General features: G+C 43.0%; 1 protein-coding gene across 2 annotated transcripts in view; it reads left to right on the forward strand.

Annotated features, from left to right (window-relative positions):
- The first annotated feature begins 6,778 nt into the window (after positions 1-6,778).
- The window catches only part of ANXA13 (annexin A13), a 29,272-nt gene continuing 17,290 nt past the window's right edge, over positions 6,779-18,760 (forward strand). Inside the window, exons 1-2 of one of the 2 annotated variants that reach the window (XM_075144561.1) lie at positions 6,779-6,862; positions 8,566-8,640. In XM_075144561.1, coding sequence (XP_075000662.1) covers positions 6,848-6,862; positions 8,566-8,640 — 90 coding nt within the window. In that variant the 5' untranslated portion in view covers positions 6,779-6,847. The remainder of the gene's footprint in view (positions 6,863-8,565; positions 8,641-18,760) is intronic. The other variant, XM_075144562.1, reaches the window with a different exon arrangement.

Consider the following 18,760-nt stretch of genomic DNA (forward strand, 5'->3'; position numbering starts at 1 on the left):
GCTGCCGCTTCCGCGTTACGCCCCGGAAACTCCTGCATACGTCAGTTCCGGCGGGGCGGGGAGAGGGGTGGCCGGCGCCTCGTGATGCGGCCGGTGGCAGCTGCGCACGCGCGGCGGCGGGCGGGCGGGCCCTGGACGCTGCGGGCGGCGGCCCAGAGGGACCCGGGACCTGGCAGCCGGCTTCCCGCCCGGCGGAGCCCCGGCCGCCCGCTACCTTCCCCCGCTTCGTCGGGCGGCAGGGGAGCGCGACGAGGTTATTTCGGTCGCTTTTAGTAAGCTGCTGTAAGCGGAGGCGAGGCCTGGGCTTCGCAGCCAGCGCGTTCGGTCGCTGCACCGGCAGCAAGCGGCAGGAGTTGAGGCCTTCCGGGCGCCCTGCTTCTACTCGAGCTCTAAGGCGCAGGTGCTCGTGCCTCGAGAAGGTTATCCCTCGCCTTGGCCGCTTCCCCCGCACACCAGCCCAACCGTCCGAGGGCTGACACTGCGTGGGAACAGATCCAAGCTGAAAATGGCTCCGTTACCTGCTTGGTTAGTTTCGACATCAGTTTCCTAATGCAGTTCACGATGGACCTGGACAAATGGTAGTGACTGCTCAAAGCAGGGGCAGGTACAGGCGCAGAAATAAGCATTGCACAACGAGGAGTGATCAAGATCATTGCATTTAGCAGTGGCCCTGGGCTAGGCCAGCTGGGTGTGCGTGGTCTGCATAGGGCGAGGGCTGGCAGCTGGCAGACCTGAGTACCAACAGCAGCTTGTCGGATTCGTGCAGCGTCTTGAGCAAGTGGGTTAATACCATCAAGGAAGCTGCTTCAAATAAAATAGCAGCAGGTGCCCCTCCTTGTCTTAGGATCTAGGGTTTTGTGAGTCATTTAAAGTCTTACCAGTGTCAAAATCGGTGCCAACTTCCCATGCAGAAGCATTTTCTTATTGTTTAAGTGTCAGGGAATTACAGACAGGGAAAGGCTCCATATTTTTAACACTACACAACATTTTAGCATATGATTTGATATATAAGTAAAATAAACAAAACAAGTGAGCCTCTGATCACTTGTGCTATTTAATTTTTAAGGCTGTTATCCTGCATGCTCAGTAGTAACCTTGGAACAGTGGTGACAGAGCTGAAAGGGGACCAACAGCAATAGAAAGAAACTCAGTCCTCTGTTATCTTCGAGTGGGTCCCCAGAGAACTACAGACCCAGTTCTTCTTCAGCGTCACTGATACCTTCAGGATTGCACTTCTGCGTAACTGCAGAGACACAAAGCCTCAGCCTTCGGACGTGCCCCATGGTGCCGACGCACACATATCCCTGCAGCCGAGGAGATGATGAGCAGCTCACACAATCTCCAGAGTCTCAGATAGAGCCTCCCTGATCATATCACCTGCAGGATTCAGTCCAGGAACACAGTCACAGCCGACCAACCTGACCTCATCATTAATTCTTTTAACCCCAGTTGTCACATTTCTGATGAGCCTTTTGCTGTCACACCCTACATTGGTTTATAAATAAACTATAAAAAGACATTAATAAGAAACCCTTTTTGCCTTGCCCATTGCCACATAAACCAGGTGGTACAGGTCTTTGGCTGGTACTGTCTGTTTGCTTTTGATATCAGTAATTAGACACACCTCTCAATAGGGCAGGACAGTTTTTTTCTTGGATGGTTCTGAGGTGAATTATCTTGTGGCACCAGCACCTGAATAATACTTTTAGTAAGACACAGATGTGAGAATCCACAAGCTAAAATTCAGGTGCTCAGAATAAGAGTAATGTATGCAGTATTCCTACTCCATTATATTCCTATCGGCTGCCTCAGACTTTTCAGTGATAGCACTGGCAAAAGGGAATTAAAAATAAGACAGAAAGAAACTATTGACGTGAGGTAGATCTTCAGAGAGGCAGAGTAATTGAGCAGACCTGTGATTAGAAGCCAATAGTGGAAGTACCCGATTTTTAACAGGATTTTAATTTATTACCAGAAAGGGTACCATACAACAACATTGTTCTGTGTTTATTAATGAGTTTGAGAATTTGCAGACAACTGATTCAAATCACTTTCTAAATGAAGGCCATAGATAAAACGCTCTGAACTCCTGCACCTTCAGTTGAGGTCGTTGAACTCTGAAGTTATAATCATACTGGTTTAAATCATGTATGTAAAATACAGTGAGCAATGAGGATCAGGCTACTGATCCTTTTTTCCAAAGCTTAGGATATCATTAAAACCACATCCACTCCCTCCCAGCTCCGCTCCTCAGGATGTATATGTGTGTGTAGGATGTTGCACAGTTTACAGTTTCTCCAGCTGACCCTTCAGGCAGTTGCAGCAATGAGCAGATTTATCCTGGAACACAGGTGCTATGTGTAGCTTTCTCCAGTCGTTTACGACTTTCCCTGACTTGCATTAGTGCTCACAGGTAATCAACCCTGGTTCAGATATTGCTACCCCTAGTTTGACACTCAGTAGATCTGTGCCCCTGATTATATATAATGAATATTCATTGATTTTTTTTTTTCCTTCCCTATTCTGGTTGGTACACACGAGTACTTACTTAAATGCATTCATTTCTGGCAGGAATAATCTTCCTTTGTGAGGATAAGCAAAACAAGGATTGAACACTTCAGCCTGGTGTGCATCATCCATTAGCTGCTCTCCTTCCACATTCTGTAATAAATTTCCACTTACCTTTGTTTATCCCTTACTTCTGAGATATTTTTAGACATCTTTTTGTATTTGATGTCTCTTACTGCTCATAACTCATTCTGTCCATCTGCTTTTCTATTTTTCTCATTGCTACACATTTTTCTTACTATACTTCCTATCTTTCCTTCCTGTAGAGAAAATTTGCTTCTTGGATTTTAATATATTTGCTTCCAGTTATTCTCAGTAGCCTTCATTCTTGAGATTGCCTTCTCAAAAGACATTGCCTTTTGGCCCACTGACTTTTCAAAAGTCTGCTTTTTTCCTTATTCCAAGTCTTTTGTGCTTTTTCCTTGCAATAAATTAACTCCATGTGTCATTGCCACTTTCAGACAAACTACCTTCCCCTTCCTCCTCATTGTTTAAAATCAAAAGTAGCAGCTTGGCTTCCTCTGTTTCCTGAGACAGAAGTTGATTCCAGTGTGCTCAACAAGCTTGATGGACTGGTGGGGGCCTGCCAGTTCGCTTTTGCCACTGACAGGTAACTGAGGCCTATCTACAGAGTAAAATACAGTGCTCTGAAAGAGCGAGCTGAGCTGAATCAGTGCAGCTCTCCTCTGAACTGAGCACCTACACTGAGAAGTTGCAATGAGATTTCTTATTCGCATTCCTTCTAGTCCTGGCTGGCCTTACCAGCTGCATGTGAAGAATATCTACTCTCCAAGATGACGTCTCTTTCTCAGGAGTGATTTGTGCAGCACCCCCGAGCTGCTTATTCAAGTTGACAACTGGTGATCAAATCTCAAGACCAAATAGTTGCCAGGGAATTCTTTCCTCAGAAATAATGTTTTTTTGCATATCCAGGAATGGGACAGTGACTTCCTTCAGGGACACTGACTTCCAACTGGAGACAAATTCATTGTAAATGCTTGGTTTTAGCCAAATTTGTTGGCGGGCTGAATTGTTTATTTAGGACTTCCACTCCAGTTTTCAACCCCTTAAATTCCTCTCCAAAGTGAACATTTGAAAGCTTAAGTCCTTCCTGCAGCTTATCCCTGTTGGTGAATGTCTTGGTAAACCTGTCTGAAAATCGTTTGGTCCCTGATAGTGCCTGATCAGTCTCTGGTCAACCCACTGCCCTTTTTGTCTGGTCTGGATAAATCTCCAAATACTGTTCAGAATTCTTGTGGTTGTCTTTACTTTCTGCAAATTCTCAGTCTCACACAGGTTCACCAGGGATCAGCAGAGTTAAACAGGAGTGCCAGGCACTGCTACCACTGTAAGAGCCATTTCACAGCTCATACCAGTGCTGTAGTCAAGGTTGGTGAAGGCATTAATTCTGTTGACTCAGATGTAATCCACAAGCCACGTTTCTCTGTCACACAGAAATCCAGGTGCCTGTCTCTCCAGGGAAAGTTCTGCCTCTTCTTGCAGGCAGACGAAGCACCATCCCACTGCCCAGCCGTGCCAGCACGCTGCTACCACAAACACCCTCTGCAAAAAGTGCAAAGCTCAGCTTCACTTAGTTCTTTACCTATTACTGCCTTGGTCCTTTATTATTTCACTTCACTAGACTGAAGATTTTAATTGCCTCCTCCATGTAGCCTCAGTTAAGGCCCATCAGCTTTAACCAATTCTGTGGTTACTTTAGAGCAAAGACTCACCTGGTGGTAGCCAGCAATAATCTCCAGAGCAGCAGTGTTACCAGTCTACAGTTGCACTCTGCAGTGTGTGCATGGTACGATGTATCATCTCCTTTTCACCTTTTTCAATTATCTCCACTCCACCTTTCAGCGGAGAATGTCTGTTTATAGGCACCCTTTTGATAAGCCCTTTGTGCCTTCTCTGCATCCAGCCTGCTTGATCTTGCGGTGGCATAATACCTGTGCCTCAGTTTTCCATCCTGCTGGCAGAAGAAGGAAGAAATAGATGGAGGTGGACTCCATTCATTACATACCAAGAAATGCCCCTGTCTCATTGCCTGGGGTATGTCACCCACAGGAGTATGGTCCTCAGGCCTTCTGCAGGGAGTCAGTCCTGTTATTTACAAAGCTGAAAGGTACCATACAGCCCTTAATTTTTGTTAATTATACAAACTTTTAAACTCCCAGTACATATACTAAGTCAACCAAATTGATGGGTGGGAGTAGCACATGGTTTTCCTACTGATACCCTATTTGCATATTTAGATAGACCATTTGCATGCACAGCACTCAGTCTGCTGTTTGTTTTAAATCCTTAATGAGTTGCGCCTTCTGGGCTGCTGTATTTCACTCACAATCAGTAAAAGCAGTCTGTATTTGAGCTTCTGAGTGCCCTCCAAGCTGACAGATTCCAGAGAAACCCTGCAGTTTCTTTCTCTCCACCTGTAGTATTTCCTTTAATGTCAGTTTGGGACAGCTTTATTCCCAAAAATATTATGACAGAAGTGGGTAGTTGCCAGCTCAGTAAAGGCTTTGAAGATGCCTTTGAGACAGTATGATACCACAAAGCATTGAATTCTGGATAAAAATTCTTCATGTTCACATTTGATTTTTACATTGCATGTGTTCGAACACCATAATCAAAGCTGATCATTTATTTTTAAGAGTGTTTGAATGGTAGCGGGATCTTTGCAGGAAAGTAATGTCTGTCAAATAATTTAAAACCTAGAATTATTACTGCACTTCCGATAAAACAATTATTTTCATTTGATAATCACATAGATTTTTTTTTCCCCTGAACTGCTATAAATTCAAGTGTACTTGTTTTCTTCTCTTATTTTCTCTGGGTGTCCCACCTGAGGTCTAAAGCAGGAGCTTGGCTGCCTGTTAGATGCTTTCTCACTCCCCTTCCTCAACAGGACAGGGGGAGAAAATAAGATGAAAAAGCTCATGGGTTGAGATAAAGACAGGGAGATTGTTCAGCAGTTACTGTCATGGGCAAAACAGGCTTGACTTAGGGAAATTAATTTACTTTATTGCCAATTAAAAATAGAATAGTGAGGAACAAAGACAAAACTAAAAACACCTTTCTCCCCCCACTTCTTCTCAACTTCACGCCTTCATTCCCAACTTTTCCACCTCCTTCCCCCGAGCGATGCAGGGGGATGGGGAATGGGGGTTGCAGTCAGTCCATAATACTTTGTCTCTGCTGCTCCTTCCTCCTCATGTTCTTCCCCTTCTCCAGTGTGAGTCCCCCACAACTCCTGCCAGAAAACCTGCTGCTGCGTGGGCTCCTCTCCACGGGTCCACAGGTCCTGCCAGGAGCCTGCTGCAGCGCGGGCTTCCCACGGGCTGCAGCTTCCCTCAGGGCACATCCACCTGCTCCGGCGTGGGGTCCTCCACGGGATGCAGGTGGATATCTGCTCCACCGTGGACCTCCATGGGCTGCAGGGGGACAACCTGCTTCCCCATGGTCTTCTCCACAGTCCGCAGGAGAATCTCTGCTGTAGCACCTGGAGCACCTCCTCCCCCTCCTTCCTCACTGACCTTGGTGTCTGCAGGGCTGTTTCTCTCACATTTTTCTCATTCCTCTCCCACAGCTGCTGTGCAGTATTTTTCACCCTTTCTTAAATATGTTATCACAGAGGCACCACCAGTGTCGCTGATGGGGCTCAGCTTTGTCCAGCGGTGGGTCCATTTTGGAGTCAGCTGGCACTCACTCTGTCCAGCATGGGAGCAACCCCTGGTCTCTTCTCACAGAGGCCACCTCTGCAACCCCCCACTACCAAAACCTTGCCACGTAAACCCAATAAAAGCAGTGAGATTTTGTAGGAGCTGAGGGTCCTCAATGGCATACTAAATACCACTAAATCCCATAAGATCCGATATAAACTCTTTAGAGGAGGCATCCTTTCTAAAATGTTTGGAAAGTTTGTGTTGGGCATTACCATCACTATATGTTTTAAATCATTGTAATAACAATTAGATAAATGAGTATGTATAATCTCGAGGCTTATATTGTGATATCCTGATTTACCTTGCAGAAACCAGCCATCTCCATGACCCAACAGGATGTGATATTAGATAGTAGGGATAATAAAACCACCATGTAATGATGAATACACCCCACCTTGAAATGACTAGAATTTAAATAATGTCAGAAGTTATTGATTAACCCAGGGTTGGGTAGGATTTAGCTGCTCTAGTAAAAGTTGACTATTCCATCTGAATGCTGCTTTTATTTAAGAGCAGAAGAGTTGCATCTTCCACACTCAGACTAAGCAAAAATGGGCAGTTCACATGTAAGTAATTTAATTTGGATTGTCAAGAATGCAACAATTTCCTTGTTTTATTTTTGTCCATTTTCACTTTAAATGACATTAATACAGCTGCAAATGAAGATTTAACCTCAAAATCTACTTTAAGCGTGGGTGGGAAACTTGTATGTATCTGGTGATATCACTTAATTACAGTATATGAATAATGAAACTATTACTGTAGCACACATGTTCTGAGTGTTTTAACACTCGTGGCTTAGTTAAAAAGGACAGCTCTTTAATTTTGAGAAAAAGAAATGATGTGTAGGATGTCATGGGAAAACTAATTTTAGTTAGTTTAGCAAATTTGTGTTGGAACATTCTGAACACTAAAATAATTCCCTAAAGATGTATGAAAAACTTCCTGTCCCAAAGGCCAACACTTTCGAAAGTTGGCTAAGTTTATCACTGAATAGTAGGGACAGGAGTAATCTCAAAGTGCAGTGCTCACAAAAGGGCCTGATTAAAATCCAGGTATCAGGATTTACTACATCAAGTTATCGTATGAGTTTTGACTGAGACAATTTTGGCTAACACTTGGGTGTTTTGTACTAAATACCTAAATCTGCATAAAGATATTTAACCTCAAAACAACCTGACTGTCAAAAGTTTCTGTGTTGTAGCTGTGAATAATCGGTCCTTCTGAAAGTTAAGTAGCTTGTGCGGAAAAGTTGCGGGTTTTTAGCTCCAATTTTAAAAATAATGGATAAAAGGCAATATTTATTCAGCAGCTTATTTTCTTCTTGAATGCTGAAAATCTGCAGTTTTGCAGTATGTATCAATAGAAAACGGCCTGTTTGCTGATACAGGCTAATGTTATGTTAGTTTCTCTAAGATTTATATTATTTTATTTCATGACTATTTTTTGGATTCAAATTCAGCAAGACTTTGAGAGATGCCAAGCATCTGCTGCTTTTGGACCAGCTCTTCAGGACATTTTCTCTGCCAACTGAGCAAGAGAGCCCGTACCATTTGCGCAAAGCTCCAGCTACTAAGCCAAGGAGCTTTTTGTCTCCCTGTGAAAGGGTAGATGGTCCCATCTCCTCACCATGCTTTTGTGGCCTGGCTGCTTGCGTAAGGGGAGAGAAGCGAGCAGTTCAGCAACCCATCTTTGCATAGGAAAGAAGGCCAAGAAGGCTCCTGCTGCACAGCCCCGTGTGTCCACATAAGCACACATCGTAGGGTTCTTGGCAGCATCTCCTGAGGGTCCTGACCCTGGAGAGCCTTTCACCAGACACTGCACTGAATGCAGTGTAGAGCAAGCGTATTCAATTGAGGTTTAAACTAGCCGGTTGAGGTCTATCCATGGCAAGAGCACTGCATCTCAGGCAGGTTTAGCAGTTGTATGAGCTCCATGCTGGACTACGTAGCCTGGATGTAGGTGCAGTACACTGGAGGTGTGCTGCAGGCTTCAGTGGGAAGAGGTCTGAGCCCATGTTGGAATAGAATCCGATGATTCAGCCCATGACTCATCTGGGAACTGCATCATTCTGTGTTTGTCCCTAGGAAATTACAGGTAATCTTGGAGAAATGCCTGCATCTGTATCAGAGAACCGCTGCTGGAACAGCCTGAAAATACAAAGTTCTTAACCAAGCTTTTCAGCTGCAGTGTGTTCTTTCTCCTAATCTCATGTTTTGCAACCACAGGTTCATGAGTGTCTTATGTATTGTGTTTTTTAAACCTCCAGAGTAAGTCTTACGGACTCGCAGAGGATATACGGAAACCAACCGTAGGGACTACCAGTTTGTCAGCAGATGAGCCAGTAAGCACTTTTTTTATGGAGGGTGAGAGGGACACCGTGGCATTGCAGCACATGTTGCTGTGGTTTATGGTGGCTTTGGGAGGCACTGCAGTGCACAGAGGCAACTCCTCTTCCATGGTCAAAACTGACACTGGAAAGCTGGGTAAAACTGGGCTGTTTTATTCTGTTGAGTACTGCATCTTTCCAAAAATTTGTCTGCTTTGAAATTTCAGAAGTGAATTTTTTTGAATAGCCCAAATTCTGCTGGGAGAAATATCACATTAATCATCTGTGTCAAATGAGGTATTTTATTTGGTTCAATGGATTTAGGTTTTAAAACTTTCTTGAAAAAATGTCATTATTAAATGAAGTTTTCACTGAAAGCTAAGCATTGTTCAAAGAAAAGGTTCCATTATGTGGATGTTAAAATGGAACTTTTCAGCTATATCAAAATGTCTCATTTTAAAATGGAGCTTTCATCAAAATTAATCTCTTCCTGAACATGTTAATTTGAACAAAAGTAACAAATTTTACTGAAAAAAATGCTTTCAACAAAAAATTTCCAACCAGCTCTGAAGTGTACCTTTCTCTTAGAAAGTGAGCGCTCGATTAAGAGCTGCACCTGATGCAACATTATAGCTCCAAATCTGCATATTGCCACACTCTTTTTGCTCTCTGAACTCGATCCGGTCCCTTTTTGTACAATCAAAGTTTTTGACTGCACATCCTTAGAGATTTAAAGTCTCTAATTACTTTCTCTGTTTGCAGTTTTGCATCAAGCTTATCTGTACTTCTGCTGTTTTCGAAATTACCACAAGTAGAAGTAATCCACCTGCAAATCTGGGTAGCTGCTCTGCTGTAAGCAAGGTGCTTTGGGCACATTTTGGGAATAGCAGCAATGGTTTTGATGATATGGTGGTTTGAAAAGTTTGATGGATTTTGATTTTTATGAAATTGTGTAATTGTTTTTTAACCTTTTGTCTCTCAAGAATCCAAGATGGCTCTTTATGCATTATTCTGTTCTTCTCTGTGATGTTTGTGACTTAAATTAATCTGGGGGTGGGTGAGTTCTTTGTTTTTAATTTAAACCACTTTTTGAGATTCTCTGGGACTCACTTGAGTTTCATCTTCTCATTGTAAAGCAGCCCAAACCTTCTGCCAGGGAGGACTATCACATAAGAAGGGGGTGGCAGGTTGTTGTGGGCCAGATGGTTTGAGGACTTGAAGGTAAAAGAGTAAGTATAACCTGGAGAGCACATCTGCCTGAGGGGTCCTCTTGGGGATACGCTCACAAACATCACAAGGGCCTCTGTGTTGCCTATGGACATTTCTATGCTTGTAGAAATGTTTCGTTAGTACAAGTATTACTTACCACAGTGTGATTTTATTATCTCATCACGAAGCTCAACAATTGCTATTTGTTGTTCCCCTGGCAGACCAATATTCAGTGACAGTCGATTCTTGTTCAGTCCCTGGCCATAAGCCCACAGTCAGCAGAAGACAGAAATACCTTCTTGTTCAGCCACCCGGCACTGGGGAAGAGCTGTGGCAGATTCTTTTCGTTTCCATGGTCCCCTTTTATCCAGGATATTTGCTGTTCCTTTAAGGTCTGAAGCTGTCCTGTGAGTGCAGCTGTGGTAGGTGTTAACAAGCAGCTACCCATGGAAAATTTATCATGTGTTTGTAGCAAAAAAAAAGAGCCCATCTGAAGTATCAAAGGGTCATTACATTTATGTTTTACGTAATATAAACAAGTCAAACAATTATGTTTTACAAAAACATAAAAAATTCCGAAATATCTGGACTCTAACGTTCTTCTTTGTATACAACATTTTTAGTATATTCTACCAAGTTCTGTTACTATCCAGAAAAAGTACTCTGCCTTTATTGTTAACTAGGACTACTGACTGAAGCAATGGACTGATTACTGCTGCTCTGGGTGACCCAGCTGACCTGGGAGTATCTTGAGACTTCCTCCACTCTGTGAGGTGGAAAGGAGTTAGACACAGAAACCTCCAAGTTCAAGAGACACAGTTGGTTTGTCGGACACTAAACACGCAATGTCTGTATAGTAACAGCCCTTCTATGTGTCTATGAATATATAGGTGGTGTTTAGAGAATGCATTTTGCAGAGGAATACTTTAAAAACAATGAAGAGACCAAGGGGAGAAGCATGTAATCTTGGGCCTTCCCTGATGGGGTGCAACATCCTTCCAGTTCTTCTCCTTTTAAATAATTAAGCTTTAGAATACATGAAAGAGTCAGCATGATGTTCCCATGGTTTGTGTGCCCGTGTTTTTCAGCCCTGCATAGGTATACTTAAGTCATGTTAGCTTTCATGCTGGCATCCACAAGAATTTACTTCAGTTCCACCAATGTTAACTTACGAAAACTCATCACAAGTCTTAGTTGAGGTAACGAGTGTAAAATTTTTAATAACACATAAGAACACTTGAGCTATCTCTCTATTAGTATGCAAGTCGGAGATTTGGTATCTCAGCTGAAAAAGAGGCAGAATATGCCAGTTTCCAATCACTTTAGTTATCATTATCCCTGATGGCCCAGCATACAAAGTGTTTTCCAACTAGGCATTATGGTCAATAAAATAAAAGTAGACAAGTCCACCCCAGCATAACAGAGAATTATTCCAGACTTGGAATTCTAGATTTGTCCTAGGTGAATAAAGCCATTTGTTTGCTATTTTTTTGTGGCTTCCATCTGCAAGATAAGTATTAACAGGAAGTGATGTGAGGCGTGACGCATGACTAAACACAGGCATGGTGTCTCTGGAGATTTCTAGCATCCTTCCCTGCCTCGGCTTCAGCTGCCACATTGGGGGAGTCAGGTCCCTGTCATCCCTGTGTCACCTCTGCCAGCCCCGCGTGGGTGCGGGGTGCTCTGGCACATCTCAAAGGTGTCTGTAGTTAAGCAGATGAATTGAGCCCTCTAGAAATAAAAGCTGCAGGTTTGCAGCTTTGGCATTCCCACTGCATGGTACCCTGCTAGCTAACTGATTTTAAATGTAATCTACATTAAGAAGTTCCACCAGCCACAAGAGGGTTTGGACAAATTAAAACCAGACAATGTGAAATTCAGCCATGAGACAACCCCCTCCAAACACTTTTTTCTTTTCATTGTGGACTTCTCTATTGTGGTGATGAGCATGAATAAGTTGAGTGGATAAAAAATCAGCCATAGGCTATTTTGAGATGATATATTAACAGATACTTAGAAACAGGAGGGACGTTGTAGGAGAGACATGGTTTTAATTTTGCAGTTTAAATAACTCTCAGAGCAATTACTTTCACTGTTGCCACTTGTCTGTAATAGGAAAAAGTAAATGCGACTAATTCTATGAGGATCTTCTTGTCACTGTAGTTTTAGTCTCCGATGTAGAAAATAAGGTTATTTGCACCTCTCAGTTTGGAAAGGGTCACTGAGACATTGCAAAGGCTGTTGAGTAATGAAGTCTAATCTACATGACTTACATATATTGTATTATCCAGCATAGACTTCGTATAGAAATTGTTTTGTTCTTGACAGCAACAAACCGTCAGCAACAAGCTAGCCTGACAGTGTGTGTTGCTGTCGTACAGCTGTTAGACCTAAAACAGCCGTAAGGATTTGGGCGAGTGACAGCCTGGCTGGCAGATGGCGGATGGCATTCCGAGACGCTGGTACCATTCTCTGAGCAGTCAAGGAGGCAGATGGCAATTTTCCAGTTACATATTGTGGGTGACTGAGAAAATTGCTCAAACAGGCAAAAATGACAGGTACATTTTACAAAACAGCAAAGGAAGAAACCTTGCGGTCAAAAGGACACACGTAGTCCTTAATGTAGCGCTTGCCAATTGACGTACATCAGAAAGGTGTTTATCAACCCCACCTTTTTATTACCATAGCACAAACCCGGGTTTGTGCTTGCTGATACTGCAAACTGTTTGCTTCTGTTTGTTTTTAAATATTAGCACCCATCTACTCTGACCTCTGTGCTAAAAGCCTTCGCATTTCACATAAATTCCTGCCTGAATAATTGGGCCCAATTATTTGAATTGCACTGAAGAAGAGCTTGCAGAAGAACATCTTTCTTTGATGCAGGGATGATAGGAGATGGTGAACCCACCATCTGCTAATGACCAGATATCCTCACCCCTGAACAGCCTTTCCTACTTAGACGTGACCCAACCTTGCCTACTGTCGCGAATGAGTGGTTTAGAGGCCGCTTAAAGAGTCACCGTCAAAGGTACCAGCAGAAAGTGATTTTAGTAGAAATTTATAAAAACACGACTTAACAGAGTTCGATGGCAAGGTTCACTCCATTACTTACTACACGGATGAAGTATAGATCATAAGATTTTAGCAGCACTTAATCATTAACTAATTTAACGTTTACAAAGTAAGTTAGTAGAGTCTACTACAGTCACGACAGTGACTTAATTACACATTATGCTTGTTATCAGTTCACACACACACACACAGAGAAATATATATAAATGTACAAAACGTATACCTGTTAAAAATTCCCCTCAAGCGTTCAGTGAAGAAATATTCACGTCAAATATCTCAGCATTTCTTAACGGGTGAGGGTTGAGCTTCGAGGAGTGAAGGGTTTCAGCCCAGGTCCCGTCGTCAGCTTTCGGTGATGATCCTCCGAATATCGCAGACTCGAGAGGTCGCGAGCTCTGAGGCGCATCGCACTCGGAGGGAGATGCTGGGAGCAGCCCGCTGTGGTCCAGGAGAGCTCAAAGGGTCTCACTTAGGACCACCGTTCATAGGTTCACAAGATGATTGGCTTTAGTCATCCGTAAATTTCCATCCTGGCCACAGTCCCAGGTAGTAGTTACTAAAAATTCTCAAGGTTTCAGTGTTGTTCCACTTGAGCTATGACTCAGATGAAGGTATCAGGGGATGACACCCGGGCCAGGCAGTAGAAGTATATTCCCAGCCTCAACTATGCAGAGTTTCTGATACGGTCAAGGAGCGCTCAACCGCCAGACTCAGCACACCAAGGCCAAGGTTTTATGGGAATTTCTGAGATCAACAAGCCGCCCAGATCAACAAGCGGCCCAGGAGAAGGGGCGGGGGGAATGCACCACCACAATCCACCCCGTGACTAAAGTCATCTTGATCACAGAGTGGCGGTGTGGTCGCCTCTTGCCTCTGTGCCTATAAACGGATCAATGCTGTATTCCAGTTGTAATCTGAGGGAAATTTTTGGTTGGTATACTTAGTTATTAATGTTTTGTTAAATGCAATTAAGCAATGTTATATATGCGAGGAAGTTTTGGTAATAGTGTCACCTGTCTAGTTATCTTCCACACAATGTTCAACAACAAACATAATACAACAGAAATTAGTAAAATTATGGTGGGATGTAACATCCGATTCAAAGTTCCTGCAACTGTTGGCAGCCACCCAAATAAGGCATCCCACCAGTGATGTTCTCCATCTTTCTTCACCTTTTCTAGGACATGGTATATCGTCTCTGCATCATGATGGACAGTAATCAGAGTTCTTTGTCCATTGTTTCAAATCTATTTAGCAATTAACTCAGGTCATCGTGTTGTAACAGTTTTCTTATCAATGTAAGATTCATTCCAATGGGGGCAGGTAATAAATCTTGATAAGGTGTATAGCTTGATTGTAACAGCTGATGGGTTGTAACAGGAGCTGAATAGTTAAAGTTGCATCCTATAATCTTGGTAAAATTACAAATACAGATATTTGAGGGATTATGTGTTTCCACAGTGGTGGTGTCTGTAAGTACAGAATCACAAAGAGTTCTCATACAAACACATCCATTTCCAACATATATAAGTACAGTTTCAGGGGTTTCATCAGGATGTATTTCAAAATGACAAATATTTTGTTTGGTGTCAAGACAAATGTCTTGGGCTTTAACGGTATTCTACGTTCTAATGGATAGAGGACAGTTCCGCTGTGATTTAATCCCAGCACAATGATTGGGTATATGGTATATACCGAAGCATTGCATATCGTTAAAACAAAAGCTGTGACTTTGCTATCAGTGGGGTCATAAGTAAAATTGACTAGATGCCACCGAGATTGGAATTCCCTTTCAAATTTAGTTGCATTATCCCAAATTAACTTTCGGATTTCAGTGGGCAAGGTGCCCTCATCACCTTCCCTTATAATTACTGTCACGGTAGATTGTATCCACAACTGGGCTTGGATGCAGCTAAGAGCTAGGGAAACATTATTTTGGTTTATGCCAAATGCATCTATAATTAGTCAGTGGTCCTCTTCACTAATTCTTTCCCACTTAGGCAATACATTAGCTAAAAGCCATTGACTTGTTCCTAGGGCTGTCAAAGAAGATTGTAATGGGTGTTCTAATTTATGTAAATTACTTGTTGTGGAACTTATTTTGTTTGCTAAAACTTCAGCGTCTATGCTGTTCAATATTCCTAGTCCCGTTCCCAGAATGCCAGACACATCTCTCCTTGATCGTTTTGGAGAGATGAGGTTTTGTCCATGCAGCCACACTAACAATCCTGAATAAGATGTATTCAGGAATGGTGAGCAGGCAGGTTTAATTGCAGAGATATTAACTTGCATTGATAGCTCTAGGTGTTTGAGAAGCCATGATGGATTAAATAGCACTTGCTGTTGTCCTGTTTTTAATTATATAGGGACCAATGTTATAAATGTGAGGAGACAGTTTGATAGGAGGCTGAGTTGGTGAATACAATTGTTCGATATCGATCCTGAATTCAAGACCCAGGCTGGAATGAAAGTTGGGTTTTGTCCAAAGACATACTACGTGTGCTGAATGGGATATAGTAAAAGTATACCAGCATTCATGTTTAAAAGGACAGTTACGTATGTTGTCTTTTCCTTCGATATTGTTTACAACAATGTGTAAGGTTGCTGTCATACATTTAGTGTGATTTTCAATTAGGCATCTTATCGAAATGGTATCTCCTTTGGTTCCCTTTAAAGATGGAATTTGTTGGTTTTCATTTTCATCTTTAATAATTCATTCCTGCCTATGAAAGGTGATGTTATTGTGTAGTGATATTGCAGATAAATTTGGATCACCACCACACCTACCAGTAATTGCTCTTTGTTTCTTTTACTTGTCCACTATATTAAAGAGCTCTAATATTTGGAAGTTTTTCTCATGGAAGTACCTATGCACAGAAGCGAAATGGGCTTTATCTGCTTTTCTGCCCTTTCTGATTGATGGTCTGGAGCCTTCTGAGCAAGTCACCCTTTTATCGCCCAGGAATATTTCCAGCCCCGTGCCAGGCTGGCTGACACGGCCAGGAACAGGGCTGTGCCAGTGTCCCCGGGCCTCGCTGCCACAGAAAGCAGCCACAGGTCTCCAGGCCCCATTGCTGGTTTGCCCCAGGGCCATCATACATCCCAGGCAGAGCCGGAGGCGCCCGGTGGAGGGGCGATCCTCTGCCTGCCGGCTCCAAGAGCTCTGAGGTGTGTGATACGTGTCTCCAGGCTCTTTGCCATGGGTGAATGTCCTGGTGTCGGCTGGGATAGAGTTAATTTTCTTCCTAGTAGCTGGTACAGTGCTGTGTTCTGCGTTTAGTATGAGAATAATGTTGATCACACACTGATGTTTTAGCTGTTGCTAAGTAGTGCTTACCCTGGTCAAGGACTTTTCAGCTTCGCATGCTCTGCCAGGTGCACAAGAAGCTGGGAGGGACAGGCCAGGACAGCTGAGCCAGCTGGCCAACGGGGTATTCCATACCCTCTGACGTCATGCTCAGCACATAAAGCTGGGGGAAGAAGAAGGAAGGGGGGGATGTTCGGAGTGATGGCGTTTGTCTTCCCAAGTCACCGTTACGCGTGATGGAGCCCTGCTTTCCTGGAGATGGCTGAACACCTGCCTGCCGATGGGAAGGAGTGAATGAATTCCTTGTTTTGCTTTGCTTGCGTGCGCGGTTTTTGCTCTACCTATTAAACTGTCTTTATCTCAACCCCCGAGTTTTCTCACTTTTACCCTTCTGATTCTCTCCCCCATCCCACCAGAGGGGCGTGAGCGAGCGGCTGCGTGGGGCTTAGTCGCTGGCTGGGGTTAAACCACAACAGTGAGGGAGGTATGTCGCTTGTCAGGCAGGTTGGGTGCCTCTACTGAAATGGCTTTTCCTCCTCTCCGTTGATGTTCATTCCAGTCTCAACTGCTTTTTTAACTGACACAAGCAGGAAGATATATTTTCTTTTAGGAATGCATAGGTTTAAAATAGGGTGACATTATTATATAAGGATAATATACCTTATATAGCGGTAAGAGGCTATGACTATTCCTGTTATGCTCATACCTTCTGCTATGATCCAAAAATTGATCCACTTCAAAGGGGCCTAAGTAGCATTACAATAGGTTGAAAAGAATTTTTATGACTGGAAATGTCTGTTTTAGTAAATCAGACCATTGATGAAGTACAAACATATCATCATGTTCTCAGTCTGTCTTTGGAAGTAGATCAAAATCAAAATACAGCAGCCGACTCCCATGTTTGTTCTTGTGTTTTACTCTTAACACACGGAAATGCTTGAAAATGAGTGATGAGATTTGGGCTGTTTGTCACTAAGACTGTCCCTTTGGGAGTTCAGAATTTGCTCTGCTAACAAGATGTTATCCTGACAACGTGTGATGTACTAGAAGACTAAAACCACAAGATCGAAGACAACATGCCCTTTTTTTTTTCTCCCTATCCAGTACTGTTAGTCTAGTTAACCTTGGATTCCAGTTGCATTATAGCTCATTAAAGGTTTCTGCCAGGATAAATAATTAATCTTGAGTATATATGTGTTGATAAAAAATTAATCATGTAGGTGCTGATTTACCAAAAGCTTTCTTCCATGATCTAGTGTATTAGATACAATTTAACTAATGACATGAACACCCCAGTCCTGTCGTTTATTATGCTAACAAGGTGACTGGATGGTTTGGGACATTTCTTGGTAGACAGAGAAAACAAATTTTCCTCTGCACACAAAAGAGGAATACAGAAAATCAGAGAATTGGAAGGCACCTTGAGATGTCAGCTCACTTATCCATTGCCTACAGCAAGATCAGCTCTGCCCAAACCAGTCCTGACAGCTCTAGCAGTGCTGAGCTGGAGGAGAACAGCTTCATTAGTTGGAGACAAGGCTCCCCGAAGGTCTCTGAACTGGCAACTCAGTGACTGTCCATGGTGAGAACTGAGAAACCTCAACAGGTTCCACAGTTTCCAATCTGTGACGGGTTTTCAATTGTTTTGGCTTGTCTGTTTGTTTTTCTGGCATTCCTGTGCTCACCTTTGGGACATTATGGATCGTCTGGGGCTTGGCTTGGCAGTGTGTATATATCTGTTAGCCCAGCTAAAAATATTTGAACCCACTGGACAATTTTTAGATTAATTTACCAACAAGGTGTTAAGTCTCAAAACTGTTAGGTGCCTGTTACATTTCTTGAAAATCTTGAGACTGTATTAGATATCCCTTGAACAAAAGACCCTTATTAGACACCAGAGAATCCACACAGTGATGGGCCACTATGCCTGTGCCCATCACAGGAATCACTTCAGCTGCAGTAGGCAGTAGAGGCACCAAAATCAGCCATCCAGGAGATGTAAATCTGTGGGAAACCAGGCAGAGGGGTTTCTGGTGCTCACCTGCTTGGTAGAAAAGAAAGCTCAGGTTGTTGCCTATGGAACTAGCTTATGTAAATTCTTTTTAAAATATTGGTTTTCTCCAATGCATTTTTAGATGAAGAATAACAAAACTGGTGAAATAGCTGGGGCTTGATTCTGTTGCCCATCTCCAATAACCACTGGAGATGCCCTCAGGTATGTGAGACATCTGCACCAGGTTGACAGATGCAGGTCCCACAGGAGACCACTCATTTCTGACAGGCAGCAGGCAGCTTATCCTGGGGCATCTCTAAAGGTGCCAGATACCTACGTTTAGACAAGTGAATAATGCCCTAAATTTTATTCCAAACCCCACTCACATGCAGTAGTCAGTGCTGTAAAGAGCATGGCTGGGTCGGTCTGCCCTTTCTATGTGCTGCCATTTTGAGATTTAATTTTTACTTCTGTTAAGCCAAAGAAAAATGAAAACAGCAAGCAAAGAGAAGCTTGAAATTAGGCATCCACTAAATAAAGCACATAAAATGAAC

This window comes from Calonectris borealis, chromosome 2, assembly GCF_964195595.1.
Source record: "Calonectris borealis chromosome 2, bCalBor7.hap1.2, whole genome shotgun sequence".
Lineage (NCBI taxonomy): Eukaryota > Metazoa > Chordata > Aves > Procellariiformes > Procellariidae > Calonectris > Calonectris borealis.